The sequence below is a fragment of the Spermophilus citellus genome (genome assembly GCF_964194105.1).
Source record: "Spermophilus citellus genome assembly, chromosome: 18".
Lineage (NCBI taxonomy): Eukaryota > Metazoa > Chordata > Mammalia > Rodentia > Sciuridae > Spermophilus > Spermophilus citellus.
In genome coordinates, this window is record NC_138200.1 from 10,660,641 (window position 1) to 10,682,351 (window position 21,711).

Sequence of the window (21,711 nt, forward strand, 5' to 3'; positions counted from 1 at the left end):
AGCGCCGCTTCCCGCCCCCTCTGCGGAGATTTTGGATCCAACTCCAGACATGGGGTTCCCCCTTCCTCTGCGGCTTTCCAGAGGGTCAAGGGGAATGGGAAGTGTTCTTTCCGCCTGGGATCTCCAAACAGTGACCCGCTTGTGGGCGAGGGAAACTTTGGGGAGCCGCCCCTTATGGGCTCCGAGACTACAATTCCCAGAGGATCCGAAGCCTCGAGGCGCCGGGCGTCGGTCGCGCCTGCTACTGGGGATTGTAGTTTAGCCCTATTGGGCTCTTGCTGGGAAATCCTGAAATGTTCATTCCGCCGCTTTTCACCCACCCGGAGATTGAAATTCAGAGACCCAAGGGGTTACAGATTTGGCCTTAAATCTGTGGATTGGAGCCTGTGACTTTCACTATGCTCCAATTTTCCACCCCTTTAGAAGCGTCCAAATCTTCACTCAGGAAAGGGGAAACTGAGCCTGGAGGAGTGAGGAAGGGCCCAGGAGTTCGTCTTCTGCTTCTACCTGAGGTGGGAGTCTCGACCCTTCTGTGTCTTGCTCTTCCTGTCTGTGAAATGGATTTAGAGTGAATACATATGGGAATGTCTGCGTCCTGCCCCTCTGGGACTACAAGTCCCAGGGTGCTTGACGCGATCTCTGCCCGCCCCCCCCCAGGGACCCGCCTCCCTCCAGCCAGAGTCACGTCGTCTAACCTGTTCCCTGCGCCTGCCCCGCCCCGTCCTCGGCTCCCAGCAGCTGGAGCTGGAGCCGGAGGAAGACCCCCTGGTGCCAGGATCTGCCCCGGACCCGTGAGTTTCACCCTTCAGGGGTCCAGCGACCCCTAAAGAACCAGACACCATGTCCCTGGGGGAGGGAAGTGGGAGGGGACTTGGACGCCGGGTCCCAGGGCCAATTTGGGGTGCGCAGATGCCTGGGTGCCTGGAAAAGAGAACTAGGATACTAGGATGCCTGAATTACTGGGTGAAAGGAGAAGGGGTTTGGATGTCTGAGTTCTTGGAATGGAGGACTCAGGTCCAAAGGGGTCCAGTGATACATGCGAGGAGGCTGAGTCTCTCGAGTTGTGGACTTTTGGAAGTCCGAGTCTTTGGGAAATATTAGAGCCTCAGATCCCTGAATCTTAGGCAGAAATGGGAGGCTTGGATGGGGGTGGGGGGGACCCTCTGGAAAGAGTGGTCACTCTACCGTCGTCCTCCGGCTGCTTTCTGGACTGAGCCTCTAGGTCTCTGAGCAGAATTAAGGGTGTGCCGGAGATAGTGGAAACTGGTCTCTGAAATAGACCAGGACAGGTACCCTGGGTCCCTCTGGAGGGTATGCCCCTGCCCTCCCTGCACTTCCAGCTCTAGGGTGGGGGCAGGGGGTGAGAAAACTGGGGAAGTTCTCCAACCTCCCTTGTGCCGCTGAGCAAACCCCAACATGTCATTAACTGAGGCGTCAGACCTGCCTAACCAGAGGAGGGACGTCAGCCCCAGGGAGCCCCCTGGCGGGGGTGGGGGAGCTCCTATTGCCCCATGGGGGTGGGAAACTTCTGGGGTTTGCAGAGGTCATTCTAGAGCCTAGGGCAGAATTCCAGAATGGGGGTTTGGTCTGCCACGGAAGCATTGCACAAAGAGGAATTGGTAAACTGAGGCTTAGAGGTGACAGCAGCGTTAGGGGGTCAGGATTTGACCTCTTCCTTCCGGTTATGGCAGCTGTCTGGGGTGGGGTGCAGGATTCCACCAGATTGTCTAGCTAAACTCCCTCCCAGAGCTCCTTGCCCTGACCCTGAGTGAGAAATGTCACCTCTACTCCCACAGTATGACCTGAGGTATTGTGAGAGATAAGGGAGGGATAGAGGCTAATTCTGGAGGTGTCTGTCCTTGAGGCCGGGGGAGGGCAGGGGCAGGCAGATACCTCCCTCTTTCTCTCCCCCTTTTCTCCACCCCTATGCGTCATGTGGGGGGGATTAAACAGGGAGGGGGGTGTTTGCTAATGTCTGGGCTTGAAGGGCATTTGGTGGCAGCCTGAAATAAAATTAAAAATAATAATTTGGCTGCCAAAACGGCTCATGTCGTGCCAGGCTCAGGTCTGGCAGGTACACAGGACAGACCCTATTGTCTAGAGAAGTCTCAGGCAACCTCCCAAAAGTCGGACCTGGGCGTTACACCATGAAGGATGCTTGCTGACCCAGGGAAGGACTCCTCCCTACCAGGGGGAAACTGAGGCTGGAGAGTAAACACTGCCCACACTCTGGCTCTTGCCAGCTTCTGTCTGGAATCTCAGGGCTCTCCCTGTCCCAGTCCCCAAGTTACTGGGCATGATCACGGGGCAGAACTCAGGAATGTACAAGAGGACTTTAGAGCTCTGTGATCCTTAGGCAAGGAATCTGAGACCAGAGGCATTGAAACTTAGGACTTTTAAAATCTCAGAGTTGAAAGGGCCCTTTTGGGAGAAAAATGACTTAGGATCTTTAGCCCTCACTTGGCCTGACCCTGTGTTATCTTAATGAACCACCAAGAAAGGCTGTTGATTTAGAATTCTGGATGTGTGAAATTTATTTCAACACTGTAGATCAATCAGGTCACCCAATCCTCACACCCTTTTGAGGTGAAGGTATTAATTCCCCCATTATACCCAGGAGGCAACAGGTTCAGAGAAGCTAAATATCTAGTGGAGGCAGAGGCTGAGAGAGGGGAAGTCCCTAGCCGGTTCCAGAGAGGGGAAAATAAGCCCCAGCCCAGGACAAAGCTGGAGGAATCTCATCTAGGTGTTCCCAGCCTATTCCGACACCCTGATTTCGTCCCTACTGAGGACGATTCCTCCAGGAAGCCCACAGGATCTTTAACCCCAAAGAACCTGGCTGAGGTGCAGAGGGGGCGTGGAGAGGAGAACCCAGGGGAGGATACCTGGGGGTGGATGGGAGCCCGCGGGACTGGGGAGCCGAAGTTGGAGGGCTGAAGTTGGAGGGCTGCCGGGGGAAGAGGACCTGAGGGCGGAGGGCAGGGTCAGGAGCCTGGGAACAGAGACGCGGCCCGCGCCCCGCCCTCGCGCCCCGCCCGGCCCCCTCCTCTGCCCCGGGAGGTGAGCACCTGCCCGGGCCCGCCGCGCATTCCCGGGCTCTGAGCTCAGGCGCTGTCCGCCCTCCCGGCCGGGATCCGGCGGTGACAGTGCGCCCTCTGGCGGTCCCGGCACCAGCCTCCAGGACAACCCCACACCCATTGCTGGCATTTCCTTAGGATGTCAGCATGGAATCTGAGAACCTTAGACTTTCGGAAATCACACAGTCCTCCAAAAGAACCGCTGACTGTCGAATGCTGGCACTGAAGGCCGCACAGAATTGATCGTTTTTATATTTTGACAGACGCAGTGATTCCTGGGTATCCCTGAGATTCTAAAAGTCCCGAGTTTTGATTCCTATAGCCTCTACTTTCTGAGGCCTCAATTCCCAGAGCCCTGAATTCCTACTGCTCCTTCAGACCAGATGGATCCTCACAATAGTCCTAAGAGGTGAACAGTTATTTATCCCCATCTTACAGGTTAGGAAAAGGAGCTACACTGGCCAGGGTCTGAACGAGATCCTGCCATATTCGAAAGAAGGGAGTCTGGCTCCTTGCGCTTTTTTCTGCTGTAGACTTCTAAGACAGTGTGATCTCTAGAAAGTGGAATAGGAAGACAATTCTGGGCTAGCCAAATTAGAGAATTCTAGAATGTTCCAAAGATAGAATCTTTGATTTAGAACTTCCAACAATTCTCAAGTTGAGGGACTCCGTCTCTGTAGAACCTTAATTACAGTCTCAAGTTCCCCACATCTTCAGAATGGAGGCCTCTTAGAGATGGAATGGGCTTCTTTGGATAGCCTTCTCCTTCTACTGTGCGGAAACAGAGGCCCCAGAGTGGAGAGGACTCATGGCCCAAGGTCACACGCTCCCACTACACCCAAATGAGCCGCCAACTCTAACAGGTTCTGTTTCCGTGGTTTCCCAGACAGAGGCTGCTATCAGCATGCCACAGCCCACCCTGCTACCCACGTCTTATGGCCAAAGCTAAGAGGTCAATGTAGCAAGGAGGTGACAGGGCTGTCAGGCGTGGTGGCTACCATGGGGATGGAGATGAGGCTGGCTTGACCGGTTCTTGGTGGCCTCCCACTGGGCCAGTGGCCACAACTGCCCATCCGCTGCTAGCCACCTCCCTGTTTCTCCTCCTAACAATGGGTCACTGTGAGCCAGGCCTCCCCTGGATGGGGACTCTTGAGGAGAAGAAACAGCAATCACTGCCCTCTGGGACTCCTCCAGTCTCGTGGAGAAGACACAGAATTAACATGTTAGAACCTGATATGAAACCCAGTTCTATAGACTTCTTGCAGGGTGACCTTGAACAAAGATTTCTTTTTTTTAATTTTTTTTTTTAGTTGTAGATGTACACATTCCTTCATTTTATTTATTTATTTTTATGTGGTGCTGGGGATTGAACCCAGTGCCTCACATGTGGGAGGCAAGCTCTCTGCCACTGAGCCACAACCCCAGCCCATTGAACAAAGATTTCTAAGCTTAGGGTGCTTTTGACCATGGAATGAGGTTTGGCATGCAATGCATTTAGCACAGTGGCCCTGCAGTCAATTTTGGTGCTGGGGATTGAACCCAGGGCCTTGTGCATGCAAGGCAAGCTCTCTACCAACTGAGCTATATCCCCAGCCCCTCAATCTTGTTTTTATTTCATTAAACTGAAAGTAATGGGTATGGACTCTGGGATGTGTTAGACAGTGCAATTATTATTTTAAATAAATACCTCTAACATCTAGCACAGAATCTTCTGGTGTCTAGCTGGCATTCAGCACAGTAACTGATAATTGCAATTTTATTCCATGTTCATTGGCACATAGTAGATGATCAATAGATACTTGTTGAAGGAATTGATGCATTTTTTTATATTTATTTATTTATTTATTTTTAGTTGTAGATGGACAGCATTTCACTTATTTATTTTTATGTGGTGCTGAGGATCGAACCCAGTGCCTCACACGTTCTGGGCAAGCATTCCAGAACTGAGCCACAGCCCCCCTCCCCTTTTTAATATTTACTTTTTTAGTTGTAGTCAGACACAATACCTTTGTTTTATTTATTTTTTTATGAGTTGCTGAGGATGGAACCCAGTGCCTCACACGCGCTAGGCGAGTGCTCTACCGCTGAGCCACAATCCCAGCCCCTTGATGCATTTTATTAGGGCAGAGATAAAGAGATGAACAAGGAACCGCTAAAGAGAGAAAAGTGTCTGAAGCCTTCTAGAACCGATTTGGACTTCTAGGTAGTGAGTGAATGGACTGGGCTTTGAAGGAGTGGACATTTCCCATCTGGGAACTGGAAGGGTAAAGCACATCTGGCGGAAGGAACGAAGAGTAGAGGCGCCCCGCGTCCCCGAGGGCGAGGTCTCAGACAGCTCCCCCACCACGCAGGCGCCCCGCTCCGGCCGGCACCATGGACAGCGAGGCATTCCAGAGCGCGCGGGACCTTCTGGACCTGAACTTCCAGTGTGAGCTGGGACGGGGGCGGGGCTTGCGGGGGCAGGGCCCTGCCAGGAGGCCTGGTCCTGACCCTCATTCCCGCCTGCCCAGCGCTGGCCATGAAGCACATGGACCTGAAACAGATGGAGCTGGATACGGCGGCGGCCAAGGTGGACGAACTGACTAAGCAGCTTGAGTCACTGTGGTCGGACTCGCCAGCTCCTCCTGGCCCGCAGGGCGGAGTCCCCCCTAGGGTGAGCCGGGTTCCTGCCCTGACCCCGGAAGCCAGCTTCTCTTCTCTCCATACCCAGGTCGGAGGCTTGGATTTCAGTCAAGGCTGCCCGCAATGGTTGTGTAGGTCATAGGTATTCAAGGACACTTGAAAGAGAGGACCAGGGGAGGTGGATGACCTATAGGATCCCGGGAAGCAAAGGGGCCTTTTCCCAGGTCGCGCAAACAGTGATAGGCTAGCCTCAGCCCTAAGTCTGGGCTCCTTCCCCAGCACAGCTCATCTGAGCTCGCTGTGCCAAAATTTCCACCCTGGTGCTCTCCTCTGGGTTGACCTTTGGTGACCTCTTTTGATTCCACCGCCCCCTGACCCCTCCACTAATGTATCCTTTCACCCCCCAACGTCCTGGCCTCCCCACAGCTGTCCCGGTACAGCTCCAGCCCGGTCCCCGAGCCTTTCGGCAGCCGAGGGTCCCCCCGGAAGACAGCCACGGACAGCGCAGACACCCAGTTTGGACGCTCCGAGAGTGCTCCGGCCCTGCTCCCCTACAGCCCTCTATCCCCAAAGGGCCGACCATCATCTCCGCGCACCCCGCTCTATCTGCAGCCTGATGCTTACGGCAGCCTGGACCGCGCGCCCTCGCCGCGGCCGCGCGCTTTCGAAGGCGCCGCCAGCCCCCTGGGCCGTGCTCCCTCTCCGCGGCCGGGGTCAGGCCCGCTCCGCCAGCAAGGTCCCCCTACGCCCTTCGACTATCTGGGACGTGCGGGCTCCCCGCGTGGCAGCCCTCTGGCGGAGGGGCCCCAGGCCTTCTTCCCTGAGCGCGGGCCCTCGCCGCGCCCACCTGCAGCAGCCTACGACGCGCCCTCGGCCTTCGGGAGCCCCCTGCTGGGCGCGGGCGGCAGCGCCTTCGCCCCGCCTCTGCGCGCGCAAGGTGAGGCAGGGGCCCCAAATGGGGTGCGACGGGGACTGGGGTCCAGTCCCCCCCCCCCCCCCGTCACATCCTCATGCGCAACCACCCGCCCCAGATGACCTGACGCTGCGCCGGCGACCCCCGAAAGCCTGGAACGAGTCTGATCTGGACGTGGCTTACGAGAAGAAATCCACGCAGACAGCCAGCTACGAACGTGAGCCAGGAAGCCCGGGCAGTGGGGGCCCCGAGGCGAGGACCCCCGACCCCGGCCCTAATGATTCCTGCCCTTCAGGTCTGGACGTCTTTGCACGACCCGCCTCGCCAGGCCTGCAGCTGTTGCCCTGGAGAGAGAGCAGCCTGGATGGGCTGGGGGCCACCGGCAAGGTGAGGGGCCAGGGACGCCAGGTGAGGGAGCTGGGGGCCTCCTGGCGGAGCCCCACGCCCTTCCCCAGGCGCTTCCTTCTTTATCTTGATTTGCACCCCTCCTGGACCCGCTCTCTCACCCCCTGGCTTCATGCCTCCTCCTCTCCCTTCTCGCCCCTGTGCCCCTATCTCCTTCTCTTTCCCTTAAGAGCCTCTGCTCCCGGCTCACTTTCTCCCTCTACTCCCCAGGACAACCTCACCAGCGCCACCCTGCCGCGCAACTACAAGGTCTCCCCTCTCGCCAACGACAGGCGTTCAGACGTGGGCAGCTACCGTCGCTCGCTGGGCTCTGCCGCCTCGTCAGGCACTTTGCCCCGCAGCTGGCAGCCTGTCAGCCGCATCCCCATGCCCCCCTCCAGCCCCCAGTCCCGCAGTGCCCCTCGCCAGCGTCCCATCCCCCTCAGCATGATATTCAAGTTGCAGAACGCTTTCTGGGAACAGGGGGCCAGCAGAGCCATGCTCCCTGGGTCCTCCGTCTTCTCCAGAGCACCCCCACCTAAGCTGCCTCCCCAGTCCCAGCCACCCCCCCAGACCCAACTGCAGCCCCAGCCCCAACCACAGCCCCAGTTGCCCCCCCAACCCCAGCCCCAACCCCAGCCCCAGCCTCAGCCCCAGCCCCAGGCCCAACCCCAGGCTCCAGTCCCCCAGGTCCCCCAACAGACATGGCCACCGGTGAATGAAGGTGAGTCAATAACAGGCCCCTAGAGGGCTGGGTGAAGGGAGGACAATGAAGGAACAGATTAGCTGGGAGAGCCGGCTCCTTCCAGACACTGCCCTTCAGAGAGCTAGGCCAGATGAACTTGGGCATTGGCACAGGAGCCAGGGATGGTACAGTGGTTAAGGATGGACCCTGGGGCAGACTGCTTGCTTCTACACTGTGTGACCTCAGGGACGTCACTTAACCTTTTCTGGACCTCAATTTCCTTGAGTGTAAAAACTGAACAATGATAAGAGCCCATCTTATGGGAGGTGGTATTAAAACCATATCGAGTCCTTGAAATAGGGCCCAATGCATAGTAATCCCTCAATGGCTATCATTTATTATGATAATCATTAATATTTTTTGGTACGAGATCTTTGCAGTTAAGCAGAGAGGATTTCAGCATCTCTCCACCACTGGCTTACTGTGTGACTCAGGATGAGTTACCTAACTTGTCTGAGTATCTGTTTACCCATCTGTGAAGAGAGATTAATATCTACCTTATAGGAGGGTGACAGGGATTATGTCATAATAGTGATTGTTACAATGGGTGCGGTGGTGCACGCCTATAATCCCAGCAACTCAGGAGGCTGAGGCAGGAGGATCACAAGTTCAAGGCCAGCCTCAGCAACTTAGTGAGTCCTCCCAATTTACCAAGATCCTGTCTAAAGCTTGCTTGCTTGCTTGCTTTGGTACCAGTGATTGAACCCAGGGGTGCTTAACCACTGAGCCACATCTCCAGTCCTTTTTGTTTTTTATTTTGAGACAGGGTCTCACTAAGTTGCTTAATGGCCTTGCTAGGTTGCTGAGGCTGGCTTTGAACTTGCAGTCCTCCTGTCTCAGCCTCCTGAGACCCTGAGATTAAGGTGTGCACCACCACACCCAGCTCCCACTGCCAAAGGGCAATAAGGCAGAGAGAAGAGATCATTAAATGCTGGGATTCTACTTCTGGCAGGAGTTTTCTGCCCGAGATGGTAGGAGAGGAAAGCTTGGAGATCCTGGAAAGTCCAGTCTTCATGGTTGCTAGGAGTACAGATTCTGAAGTCAGCCAGCAGAGTGACTTTGGGTAACTTAGTTAACTCTCTCTGAGGTTCAGATTTCCTTCGCATAGTATGGAGATAGTAGCCTAGTGGGGAGAGTTCAACAAGACCAGCATGTAAAGTGCCAGGCACATCCTAAGTACGTATTGTTCACAGTTCAGGGAATATGTAGCCCAGAGAAGGCATGAAACTGCCCTGAGGTCACACAGAAAATAAGGTAGTGATTTCAGACCCTGGAAGTTGTGGAGAGTTTTGGGGGCCTTCAGAGGACTTGTCCTCTGATTGGGTTCTTGTTCCTGCTAGGCCTCCTCAAACCCCCTGCCGAGATCGAGGCTGAGCCTGAGCTAGAGGGGCTGCTGACACCGGTGCTGGAGGCCGGTGATGCAGACGAAGGCGCTGTAACTCGGCCCCTCAGCCCCACGAGGCTGCAGCCAGCGCTGCCCCCTGAGGCGCAGTCGGTGCCCGAGCTGGAGGAGGTGGCCCGGGTGCTGGCTGAGATTCCTCGACCCCTCAAACGCAGGGGCTCCATGGAGCAGAGCCCCGCCGTGGCCCTGCCCCCTACTCACAAGAAGCAGTACCAGCAGATCATCAGCCGCCTCTTCCACCGGCATGGCGGGCCAGGGCCTGGGGGGCCTGAGCCGGAGCTGATGCCCATCACCGAGGGATCTGAGGCCAGGGCCGGGCCCCCTGCTCCTGCCCCACCAGCTCCCCTACCGCCCCCAGCCCCGCCCCAGAGCAGCCCACCAGAGCAGCCACAGAGCGTGGTAAGTAACACAGGAGGAAACGGGTGTGTCTGCTAGAGTCTGGGGCCAGCTGCTGTAACAAAACATTCTCAAGTACGTGCCTTATGTGAGAGAAGCAGCCCTCTTCCGAGGGCTAGTCCAGGAGTCTGGGAACCCAGCCTCCCATGTGATGGAGACTGAGTCGCTGGTCCCTGGGGCCAGTGGTTAAGAGCATTGGCCATAGAGCTGGGCTCATCTATGTTTGAATCCTGGCTGTGTGCCACTTACCAGCTGTGCAGTCTTGGGTGAGACATGTAACCTCTCTGGGCCTCAGTGTCCTCATTTGTGAATGGTGAGAATAACAGCCACTGCCGGGTTTCTGTTCTTGCAACTAAAAGGCTCAGGGGTCACTCCAGGGGAACTGGGCTGACTGGGCTGCGCAAAATAACCACACAAGAGACACAAATACCTTTTTGGGGTCGCTGTGACGGCTCCTCTGACGTTTTGGGTCCGAAGAAAGAGAGAGAGAGAGAGAGAGAGAGCATGCGCTGACCCCTTTTACTGAGAAGCCATTCAAATGAGGCAAGGGGTCAGGTTTCAGGGGCTGAGTCTATCTTTGCGATGTCCACTGTCAGCAGATTGACACCTGGGTAGGCCACACCTAAGGGCACAGTAAGAGAAGGGGACACACACAAGGCACTTCCATGGAACATTCTATCCTAAACAGGGTGAGGGGTTATATTACAAAGGAGCAGGTGAGCATAGCTCCACCCATAGGGCTGTAGGAAGGCACGCCTGGGCATGAAGACAGTCACTCAACCCTAGAAGAGCGGGGCAGTCTAGCAGCATGGGTGCCTGAGGCCACATTGCCCAGTCAAGTGCAAGGTTGGTCTCCCACAAGCCACCTCATGAGGTTGCTGTGAAGGTCTAGTGTATTGAGTGGGTAGAATGGTGCCTGGCACATAACTGTTAGCTGCCATTGATGTTGTCATTTGCCCAGGGGATGGTCTCTTGCCCATCTTAGTTTTTTTTTTTTTTTTTTTTTTTTTTTTTTTTTTTTTTTTAGTTATAGATAGACACAATACCTTCATTTTATTTATTTATTTTTATGTGGTGCTGAGGATTGAACCCAGTGACTTACACATGCTAGGTGAACACTCTACCACTAAGCTACAATCCCAGCCCCCCCATCTTAGTTTTGACTGTGCATCGGGGATGGGGGCAGAGTTATAGTTAGGTGGAACTGTCCTGAACACAGTGTGGGTAGATGTGTATGGGACAGTTCCCAGAGAAGTGGGGGTGAAGCAGACACCCCAAAATGCCTGTTCCCAGTCTCTCCAGGGTAGAGCCTAGGAACGTATAGGCTCAGGGCCCTGAGATCAAGAGGGGAAGGATGATATCTCAAAATAGGAGAATTGTCCCTTCAGAGAATCACAATGTCCTGGCCATGGAGAAGCTTGAAGAGACAAAATTCAAGAATTGAACTCAGCAACTTAATGAGGCCCTAAGCAACTCAGTGAGACCCTGTCTGTAAATAGAATACAAAATAGGGCTGGGGATGTGGCTCAGGGGTCAAGTGCCCCTGAATTTAATCCTTGGTACCCCCCCCCAATTTTTTTTTAGGTGTAGATGGACACAGCACAATGCCTTTATTTTTATGTGGTGCTGAGGATCGAACCCGGGTCCTGCCTGTGCTAGGCGAGCGCTCTACCGCTGAGCCACAATCCCAGCCCCCATATTTTTTTATTAAGAGTAATATTTTAAATTAACACTTTCTGATAGAAACACGATATAAAATAATACATAAACACCATAGAAAACATGGAAAAAACAGTAATCAGTACCGAGAACAAAAGTCTCAGCACTCCGAGCTGTGATAAACATTTTGAGTATCTTCTTCCATCTTTTGCAATGAAATTCTAATAGTAAAATATGAAAGTTCTCATAGATATCAGGATTGCAAAACCCTGGCCCCTCCACAGTTCAAAATAGTGAAGGAAATAGTACAATTTAGCATTTCTGCAATCACAACATATTGGAAACTTGAAATAACAGGGCATACTGGTGATCCTAGCCTCTCAGGAGACTGACACAAGAGGATCACAGGTCTGAGGCTACCTTGAGCAATTTAGCAAGAACCTGTCTCAAATTAAAAAAATAAATAAATAAAAGGAGCTGGGGATGTAGCTCAGTGGTAGGTTCTTGCCTAGCATGCACCTGGCCCTGGGTTCAATCCCCAGTACTGGGAAGAAGAAAAAAAAGAAAGAAAGAAAGAAAAATAACTGAGCAGTTGAAGATTTTGGATTCACTGCCTCTTAGTATCTCTAAATTTCAGAATCTTGCAATCATTGAAATGCTGGAGACAGCCAAGACCAGAATAACTAACACTGCGTGTGTGCGCGCGCGCACAAACACACACTCCGTAGAAATAAATCTTGTAGGAGGAAATGAAAAACAAGAAAGCACATGAATAACATGATGAATACTCATCCCAAACCTCTGGAATTAAGACCTGGTAGCACTTGTCATGCGTGCTTCATGGCATTTTATCTGTATCTATATTTTTAATACATAATTTATTTTGTGTAGTCGTATATATGTGTATGCACATGCATGTGTGTGCACGTGTGCTGTGTATATAGTGAATAACTGGATTCCACATTCATTATCTTGAAGGTCTGGAATTACTTGGCCACCCACTCTATAGCCTCTGTTACTCGCAGGTCTCAGGGTCAAGATCCAAAGTTATTTGCTGTACCCACGCCATAGCCTCTCAGTTACTCGCAGGTCTCAGGGTCAAGATCCAAAGTTATTTGCTGTTGTAGAGTTCAGGAGGACCGCAGCACTGGGGCCAGGACGCACCTCTCCCCAGTGCGAATCCCAGCCCTCCTCCTTCCCACTGGGTACTTGGGCGATCTGGGCAGCTGCTGCCTGGTCCTTAAGCCTGTGGTCCCCGGCCTCCCCCTAATGGGTTTGCAGTACTAACAATCCCTCCTAGTCTCTGAGGTCCCCGCCCTGTCCCGCAGGAGATGCGCTCGGTGCTGCGGAAGGCGGGCTCCCCGCGCAAGGCCCGGCGGGCGCGGCTCAACCCGCTGGTGCTGCTATTGGACGCGGCGCTGACCGGGGAGCTGGAGGTGGTGCAGCAGGCGGTGAAGGAGGTGAGGGACGCTGAGCTGGAGGTGGCGGGTGTGGGGTGACATCCACTGTACTAAGCCCCTTCCTGGCCCGCTTAGATGAACGACCCGAGTCAGCCCAATGAGGAGGGCATCACAGCGCTGCACAATGCCATCTGCGGCGCCAACTACCCGATCGTGGACTTCCTCATCGCGGCGGGCGCCAATGTCAACTCCCCAGACAGCCACGGCTGGTGAGGCCTAAGCAGCAGGGGACTGGCGTGAGCATGGGCGGCCCCGCGGGCTGGCGCGACCCCCTCACGCATGCCTCCCGCGCCTAGGACACCTCTGCACTGCGCGGCGTCTTGCAACGACACGGCCATCTGCACCGTGCTTGTGCAGCATGGCGCTGCAATCTTCGCCACCACTCTCAGCGACGGCGCCACCGCCATCGAGAAATGCGATCCCTACCGGGAGGGCTATGCTGACTGCGCCACCTACCTGGCAGGTGCGCCGGGCTGGGGCTCTTGGGCTGGTGCTGAACCTCCCACCTGGCTGCAACGCAGGCTGCGCCCCATAGGGAGAGGAGGACGTGGGTGCCGCACCAGCGGGATCTCTGGAGAGAGGGATGTGGAGTGGGCCACCTCTGGGGAGGGGCGTGGCAGTGGAGGGCATGTCATTTTTATGGAGACCTGCGGGGAGACGGGGTGGAGATGGTGCTGCTCCCCGCTTTCTACCTGCGAGGTGGGAAGTTATAGTTTCCAGCTATACCATCGACCCGGCACAGGGCTGAGCAGGTGGGCTCTCCCACCTGTCTGAGGCCGCAGTACACACCTGGCAGGTGAGAAGCCATGCAGCTGGGAAGGGCCTAGGGACTGTTGCATTTGTGAGGAGTCCAGAGGCTGTGCCATCTCTAGACTAGATGTCACCTAGTTTCCCTGAGGGAGGGCGAGTAGGGGGACCACGGGGATCAAGCGGAGGGTCTCTGCTGCCCACCTGGAAGGGCAACTTGGATTGCAGTTGGCCTTAGGGACCTTGGGCTGGAGTGATTGGTAATGTGCGCCAGGGGAACAGGGCGGTGACCCGCTTCCTGGTGTCCTGCAATGTTAGAGGCTGCCAGTTCCAGCATCAGACTTCCCCTCTGGCTCCTGTCCCCTGACCTGAGCACGCACAACTCCAGTTGGCTAGGACAAGCGCCAGGGGTCAGCCCCTGTCCCCAGCCCTCTGCCGAGCTCTCACCATGGCGATCCTGGCCTTTCAGACGTGGAGCAGAGCATGGGGCTGATGCACAGTGGGGCGGTGTACGCCCTCTGGGACTACAGCGCTGAGTTCGGGGACGAGCTATCCTTCCGTGAGGGCGACTCAGTCACCATCCTGCGGAGGGACGGGCCAGAGGAGACCGACTGGTGGTGGGCTACGCTGCACGGCCAGGAGGGCTACGTGCCGCGGAACTACTTCGGGGTGAGCTCAGAGAGATGTCCCAAGGGCCTCCAGTGGCAGTTTGGGGCAGAGCTCACAGGAGAAAGGGAGGGAGGACAGCCCAGTGGAATGGGTGAGGCAGGCTGGACGGGTCAATCGTTGATAGACGGAGGAGAAAAGCCCCCGGTAATAATAATGGGGTAAGGGAAAGTCGCCCACAGTCAGGGGAGTGGGTGAGGAAGAGCCTCCCAGGGCCGGTGCCTTTGTGGGGTCCTCACCAGTACAGCCATTGGGTTCCCCTTCAAATCTTTAATTTTTTTATTTTTATTTATTTATTTTTTTTGTACTGGGGATTGAACCCAGGGAACTTAACCACTGAGCCACATCCCCAGACTTTCCTTTGTTTGTTTATCATTTGGAGACAGAGGCTCTCTGAGTTGCTTAGGGGCATTGCTAAATTGCTGAGGCTGGCTTTGAACATGCAATCCTCCTACCTCAGCCTCCTAAACTGATAAGGTCCCAGTTATGTGCCACCACACCCAGAGTTGATTCCAGCTTGATCAGGCATTTTTACTGGGTTGGGAGTGTGGCCTGTCTGCATGCTCAAGGTCCTGGGTTCCATTCCCAGCACTGCCAAAAAAAAAAAAAAAAAAAAAAAAGTTTTTATTATCATCCCTGATTATTTTGATGGGGAGGTTAAAAAGGAATCCCATCTTATCAGGATGAACCCAACTATTATATATAACAATAAGGCTTAATAAAAAGGAATGAAAAGATTTTTTAAATATTTATTTAGTTTTAGGTGGTCACAATATCTTTATTTTATTTTTATGTGGTGCTGAGAATCGAACCCAGTTCCTCATGCATGCTAGGCGAGCGCGCTACCACTTGAGCCACATCCCCAGCCCCCAAGAAAAGATTTTTAAAAAAGAATGCCATCTTGGGTTGGGTCTGTGGCTCAGTGGTAGAGCACTTGCCTAGTATGTGTGAGGCACTAGGTTCAATAATCAGCACCATATGAAATTAAATAAATAAAATAAAGGTGTTGTGTCCAAGTACAGCTAAAAAAATATTAAAAAAAAAAAAGAATCCCATCTTAGTGATGGGGGAAAGTTCAAGGATTATAGCTGGGCACTGTGGCACTTGACTGTAATCCCAGTTACTTGGGAGGCTGAGACAGGAGGATTTCAAGTTTGAGAATCCTTGGCAACTTAGTTGGACCCTGACTCAATAAATAAATAAATAGGCCTGGGGCTCAGTGGTCAAATGCTTCAGGGTTCAATCCCCGGTATCTTGGGGGAAATCGCATATCACAGCCATGGCAGAAGGTGGTTTTATTCTGCAGCATGAGGCTAGATGAGGAAGAATCCATTAATAAAATCAGAGTAGAATTCTAACTTCTATAAAATTTTAGAAGATCCCCCCCAGGGTTGAGTGAGGGTTCTGTTATATTTCTGCAAAGAATTTTTTTTCCCTTGGTGGGTGATTGAACTCAGGGACACTCAACCACTGAGCCACAACCCCAGCCCTATTTTGTATTTTATTTAGAGACAGGGTCTCATTCAGTTGCTTAGCGCCTCACTTTTTCTGAGGCTGGCTTTGAACTTGAGATCCTCCTGCCTCAGCCTCTCGGAGCTGCTGGGATTATAGGCGTACACCACAGCGCCCATCAAGAATATTCTTTTAATTCAGGAGAAGCTGGGTGGTAGGGAGAAGGAGGCATCAGTTTTATGGCAGTTTAATAGACCCAGAAGATTCCCTTCCATCTGCTGCTGAAACCAAGGCCTTGTATGGTGCTTAGAGGGGACAAGAGACTTGGGATTCTGAGTGCTGGGAGGAGCCCGGGAGGAAGGGATGGGAGATAGAGGCAGTCCACCTCCTTGGTGGGCATAGAGAAGGATGAGGGCTGGAGCCCCAATATCTGTCTGAAGGTCTGCTCCCCTCAGCTCTTCCCCAGGGTGAAGCCGCAGAGGAATAAAGTCTAGCCGGACAGAAGGATGTTTTCCCAGGTGACAAGAGCAAGCCAGCCTGCCCTCGCCCCAGATGTCCCCCTCCACATACTGCAGGGGTGGGGCCCTCACCACCATTTCTCGGCTCTTCCAGAAGCCCAGTGGAGGAGAACTTCAGCCTTAAGTTTAGCAATCCGCCTTAACCGTGGAGGCCCCAGGGGTGAAGCTGAGAATCTTGGGGGCAGGAGATCCTCCACATTTGCCAAAGCAGATCCCGTCCAAAGTGCTTCCCGCCCTGACTGCCAATCACTCCTCACCCTCAGCAGCCAACCCACCATCCCAGCTGAGCCTGGGATTCGAGACACACACCCCCCCCAACTGACTTCCCCTGGGAGTCACTCCTATCCCTTGTCACCCAGAAGCTCTGGGGTCTGGGGGAGACCCGCTGGTTTCCACCAGGATCCTCACCCCGCCTTCCCCAGTTAAGTGCCTTCACAAAGTGCTGGTTTTATGTTTATAACAAAATGCGGGAGTTTTCTTTATAAATAAAGGTAGTTTGCACAGAAATCGACTCCCTTCTCTTTTGATCCTGTTCTGACTCAATAAATGCTCATGGTGGGCAAATCAGTGTGGGCTTTTGTTTGTTTGTTGGGGATGGAACTTGGGGCCTCACGTATGTTGGGCAGGCTCTGTCACTGAGCTGTGCCTCCTCCCCTGGCAAAGCAGTCTTAAAACAATCACTTTCTAGGGGAGTCCCTGACCTTTCCCTTCCTCTTTTCCACGCTTCACATTCTTCTGTCTTTTATTTAGTGATATGTATTAGCAGCTTTTCACACTGTAACAAACTGCCCAAGGTAGGTTAACTTTATTAAGAAGGGAGATTCATGAGGCTCACAGATTCAGAATCTTAGAGCCCTTGCACAGGCCCTGGCAAGGGCTGCCTGGCACTTGGCCAGAGGGTGTGCAGGAAGGAGGGGTCACGTGGTGTGTCTCCTAGGGATGGGTTAGGTCTCCAGGGTCCCCTACCTCTGATTCCCACGTCTCCCTGGCTGCAGCTCTTCCGCCAGCCCTCAGCCTGACACTGTGGCCACTCTGAGCAAACCCTAAGCTTTCCCCACGCACCCCTTCATATCTCTGAATGACATAAGCCCAGCTTGGAAGGAAGAAAATCTCGCTGGAGAAATGTAGGAAAGATTCTCTGCTTGCTGGGCCTGTTTTCCCATCTTAAAGAAATGGATCTGGTAAGTATCATAGGGATCATCATGAGTATTCAGTCATTACCATTTTTTTGAGCACCTACTGTTTGCCACTGTCTGAAGCTGGGGACACAGCAGTGAACATGGAGACTCAGGTCCCTGCTATCAAATTCGTATACTCTCTGCACCTTTGATGATACTAAACAATGATTAATACTCTCTGAGTTGTGCTAATGAGTTATGCCTATGTTCTAACAGAGTCCTTAATTTTAGAGAGACATTCTGAAATACTTCTGGACGAAATGATGTATGAGATTTGCTTCAAAATAATGGACTGGGGGACAGTAAGGGTGTGTAGAGGAAGCAAGATAAGCCCAGGGTTGAACATTGCTGAAGTATAGTACGTGTTTTACCCTTCTTTCTCTCTCTCAATCTTTTTTTTTTTTTTTTTAAGAAATATTGGGCTGGAGATATAGCTCAAGCAGTAGCACGCTCACCTGGTATGCGTGCGGCCCGGGTTCAATGCTCAGCACCACATACAAACAAAGATGTTGTGTCCGCCGAGAACTAAAAACAAATAAATATTAAAAATAAATTCTCTCTTTCTCTCTCTCTCTTTCTCTCCTCTCCCTTAAAAAAAAGAAATATTTATTTTTTAGTTATAGGGGTACACAATATCTTTATTTTATTTTTATGTGGTGCTAAGGATTGAAGCCAGTGCCTCACACATGCTAGGCGAGCGCTCTACCTCCAAGCCACAACCCCAGCCCATGTTTTACCCTTCTCTTAACTGTGTATCTGTTTGAAATTGTCTTTGACACAGCTATAAAATGTCCCTGCTGGCTGGGCACAGTGGTGCATGCCTGTAATTCCAGCAGTTCAGGAGGCTGAGGAAGGAGAAGCACAAGTTCAAAGCCAGCCTCAGCAAATTAGTGAGACCCTAAGCAACTCAGTGAGACCCTGACTCTAGATAAAATACAAGGAAGTCTGGGGATGTGGCTCAGTGGTTAAGCGCCCCTGGGTTCAATCCCTGGTACCAAAAAAAAAAAAAAGTCCCCATGCAGGAGAGCTGACCTTCTAGTGCAAGAGACATACAGTAAAAATGAATAAATAAATAAACCAAACGATGAGCAAAATCTACTACAGATCCAATGAGGGCACGGGGAGGGAGCGGAGCCCTCGGGCCAAGTCAGGAGGTGTGTTTCCTGTGGCTGCCATAACAAATGACCACAAACTCTGTGGCTTAAAACGACATACATTTTTTTTTTTAATATTTATTTTTCAGTTCTCGGCGGACACAACATCTTTGTTTGTATGTGGTGCTGAGGATCGAACCCGGGCCGCACGCATGCCAGGAGAGCGCACTACCGCTTGAGCCACATCCCCAGCCCCAACATACATTTATTTTCTGACCTCCCCTCCAATTTTGGTACCAGGGATTGAGCCAAGGAGCGCTTAACCACTAGGCCACATCCCCAGCCGTTTTTATGTTTTATTTAGAGACAGAGTCTCACTAAGTAACCCAGGCTAGTTTTGAACCCGAGATCCTCCTGCTTCAGCCTCCCAAGCCGCTGGCATTACAGGCATGCACCACCTTGCCCAGCTTTCCAACTATTTTGAAGGTCAGAAATCCCAGTTCACTTGCACTAGGCTGAAACCAAGACCTTGGGGAACCATCTTCCCACAGAGGCTCTTGGGAGAATTCAGGTCCTCCCTTTCTAGGATTCTAGAGCTGCATTCTTTGCATTCCTTGGCTCCTAGCCCCCTCCTTCACCTTCAAAAGGAACCTTCCTCTTAGATTTGTGATGATGTTTAGGGACCAGGGATATCTACCCCAGGATTGTCTCCCCATCCCATGATCCCAGGGCTCACGCATGCTAGGCAAGCCCTCTACACAGAAAAAACTGCATTTGCAAAACCATGAGCAGGGGGCTGGGGATGTGGCTCAAGCGTTAGCGCGCTCACCTGGCATGAGTGCGGCCCGGGTTCGATGCTCAGCACCACATACCAACAAAGATGTTGTGTCCGCCGAGAACTAAAAAATAAATATTAAAAAATTCTCTCTCTCTCTCTCTCTCTAAAAAAAAAAAAAAAAAAAAACCATGAGCAGGCAGTTGTCAGTCATCCTAAGATCCTTCCCCATCCTCCTTGCCTCCTGGTATTCACCCATTTTGGTTAAAAAAAAAAAAAGATGGTAATGACTGTGGCCCATGATGAAGAAGAGCATAGGCGCAAACGAAGTCCCATCTCTATGTGTGATGACATCAAGGGACTGAGTTCCTGCCTCCTGTACAGGCCTCAACAGCCCTCCTATTTTGCTCTTCCCTGGAGTCAGCACGGGCTCTGTGCTGCCTGCCTTCTGGCTCCAGCAGATATAATATCCCTAATATAGCCTTGCCCGGGCTTAAATTTTTGGGTCCAGTGATCATTCCTAAAGATCTGGATCCAAGAACCTGAGTCTAGGTTTCTGGTTTTGATGAGTCAAGTTGCCTTTGAAGACACTACATGGCAGGGGCCAGTGAGGACCTGAATCCCGCAGGAACCCCCTGGGGAGGTCAGTAACATGTTGTCCAATGGGGACTTGAGAGGTCTGCAGCTGTGTCCAACTCCTGATCTATAGAACAAATAATAAGCTAGGCACGTGGCACATGCCAGTAATCCCAGGTACTCAGGAGGCCAGGCAGGAGGATCACAAGTTCAAGGCCAGCCTCAGCAACTTAGTGAGAACCCTGTCTCAAAATTTAGAAAAAGGGCTGGGGATGTAGCTTAGTGGTAGAGCACTCTTGGGATCCATCCCCACTACCACAAAAAAACTTTTTTTTTTTTTTTTAAAGCTAGAGAAATAGTTCAGTGGTAGAGCACTTGCCTAGCACTTGTGAGGCCTGGGTTCCATCCCAAGTGCGCGCGCGCACACACACACACACACACACACACACACACACACACACAGAGGAAATAAAAGAAATGGGATAAGTGCTGTTGTTTGTAACCATGATATTTGGGGATAATTTATGCAGAAATAGCTCACTAATGCAAGTGCCTGCTGCCTGGATGGCAGAACCAGGGCCCCAAGGGTGCCTGGAGGAGCAGCGTGGAGAGAGAAGAGTAGAAGATGATGTCAGGGAGGTAATGGGATATTTAGCACAGGGCCTGGGATATGTCAATCCAGTACTCTATTTTTTGGGAGTGGGGGTGGGTACCGGGGGACTGAACTCAGGGGCAACTGAGCCTCATCCCCAGCCCTAGTTTGTATTTTATTTAGAGACAGGGTCTTACTGAGTTGCTTAGTGCCTCCTTTTTGCTGAGGCTGGCTTTGAACTTGAGATCCTCCAGTCTCAGCCTACTGAGCTGCTGGGAATACAGGCATGTGCCACGTTGCCCAACTCCAGTACTCTATTTTATTTAAAAATTTTTATTATTGGTGCTAAGGATTGAACCCAGGGTCTCATGAGTGCTAAACACAGGCTCCACCAGTGAGCTGTCACCCTGGCCCTGTCCTCAGTACTTCTAGGAAGCCTTCCCTGATGACTCTGGTCAATAGATCCCACAGACCATAACAGGCATCCCAGTAAAGACTTTATGCTTTTCTGAAAATTTCCTTCACAGTATTTGCCATGCTTATAATCATACTTATTTATTTATTTATTTTTGGTACCAGGGATTGAACCCAGGGGCACTTAACTACTGAGCCCCATCCCCAGCCCTTTGTGTATTTTATTTAGAGACAGGGCCTCGCTAAGTTGCTGAGGCTGGCTTTGAACTTGCGATCCTCCTGCTTCAGGCTCCCAAGCTACTGGGATTACAGGCATGTGCCACCATGCCTGGCTTTATATATTTTTTTGTATACTTAGTATTGTTCTTTTTTTTTTTTTTTAAAGAGAGAGTGAGAGAGGAGAGAGAGAGAATTTTTAATATTTATTTTTTAGTTCTCGGCGGACACAACATCTTTGTTGGTATGTGGTGCTGAGGATCGAACCCGGGCCGCACGCATGCCAGGCAAGCGCGCTACCGCTTGAGCCACATCCCCAGCCCTAGTATTGTTCTTTGAGGACAGGAACCAGAGCAGTCATGGACATATGTTCCAGGAACACAACAGATGCCCCATAACTACTTATTGAGCACACAGAAACTAGCATTTATCAAATACTTAGTTTGTATTAATTGGAGCTTTAACTGCTTTATATGCGTTCATTTAAGTATCTTATTGTTTAATTGTTCCTTCTTTGCATCTGCTGAGGTGGAATCCCAGAGTAGTTTGATCAAGGTCACAGTTAATGGAAAGTGGAGTCAGGATTTGAATCCAGGTATTCTGATTCAGAGCCCACATGTTAGCCACCAAACTGTACTGCCTCTCCATTACTTCCTGATTAAAACAGCACAGAGTGGCAAACAGTAGGCGCTGGATACATGGGAGGAACTATTTATAAATTACTTATCCTAAGTCTAGGACACAGCAGGTATTTTATAAGTGCATGTGTGTCTGGCACAGCAAAACCATTGCGAACTTTTGGCCTCGAAAGTGTCCTTAATTTCC

At 52.0% G+C, this 21,711-nt stretch overlaps 1 protein-coding gene across 5 annotated transcripts; it reads left to right on the forward strand.

Annotated features, from left to right (window-relative positions):
* Positions 1 to 468: 468 nt before the first annotated feature.
* Positions 469 to 16,572, forward strand: PPP1R13L (protein phosphatase 1 regulatory subunit 13 like). Of its 5 annotated transcripts, none has more exons than XM_081273434.1 (14): positions 658 to 791; positions 5,429 to 5,505; positions 5,588 to 5,730; positions 6,126 to 6,636; positions 6,731 to 6,829; positions 6,908 to 6,999; positions 7,228 to 7,720; positions 9,082 to 9,542; positions 12,527 to 12,658; positions 12,734 to 12,867; positions 12,955 to 13,121; positions 13,875 to 14,074; positions 15,979 to 16,041; positions 16,136 to 16,572. In XM_081273434.1, exons 2-13 carry the CDS (start codon positions 5,451 to 5,453, stop codon positions 16,015 to 16,017), a joined length of 2,526 nt encoding a protein of 841 aa, XP_081129560.1. In that variant the 5' UTR covers positions 658 to 791; positions 5,429 to 5,450; the 3' UTR covers positions 16,018 to 16,041; positions 16,136 to 16,572. The 5 variants fall into 5 exon arrangements, with proteins under 5 accessions (XP_081129562.1, XP_081129560.1, XP_081129559.1 ...); XM_081273435.1 differs by lacking the exon at positions 16,136 to 16,572 and adding an exon at positions 3,341 to 3,486 and having other exon boundaries at positions 689 to 791; positions 15,979 to 16,099; XM_081273436.1 differs by lacking the exons at positions 658 to 791; positions 16,136 to 16,572 and adding an exon at positions 469 to 512 and having other exon boundaries at positions 15,979 to 16,099.
* The last annotated feature ends 5,139 nt before the right edge of the window (positions 16,573 to 21,711 follow it).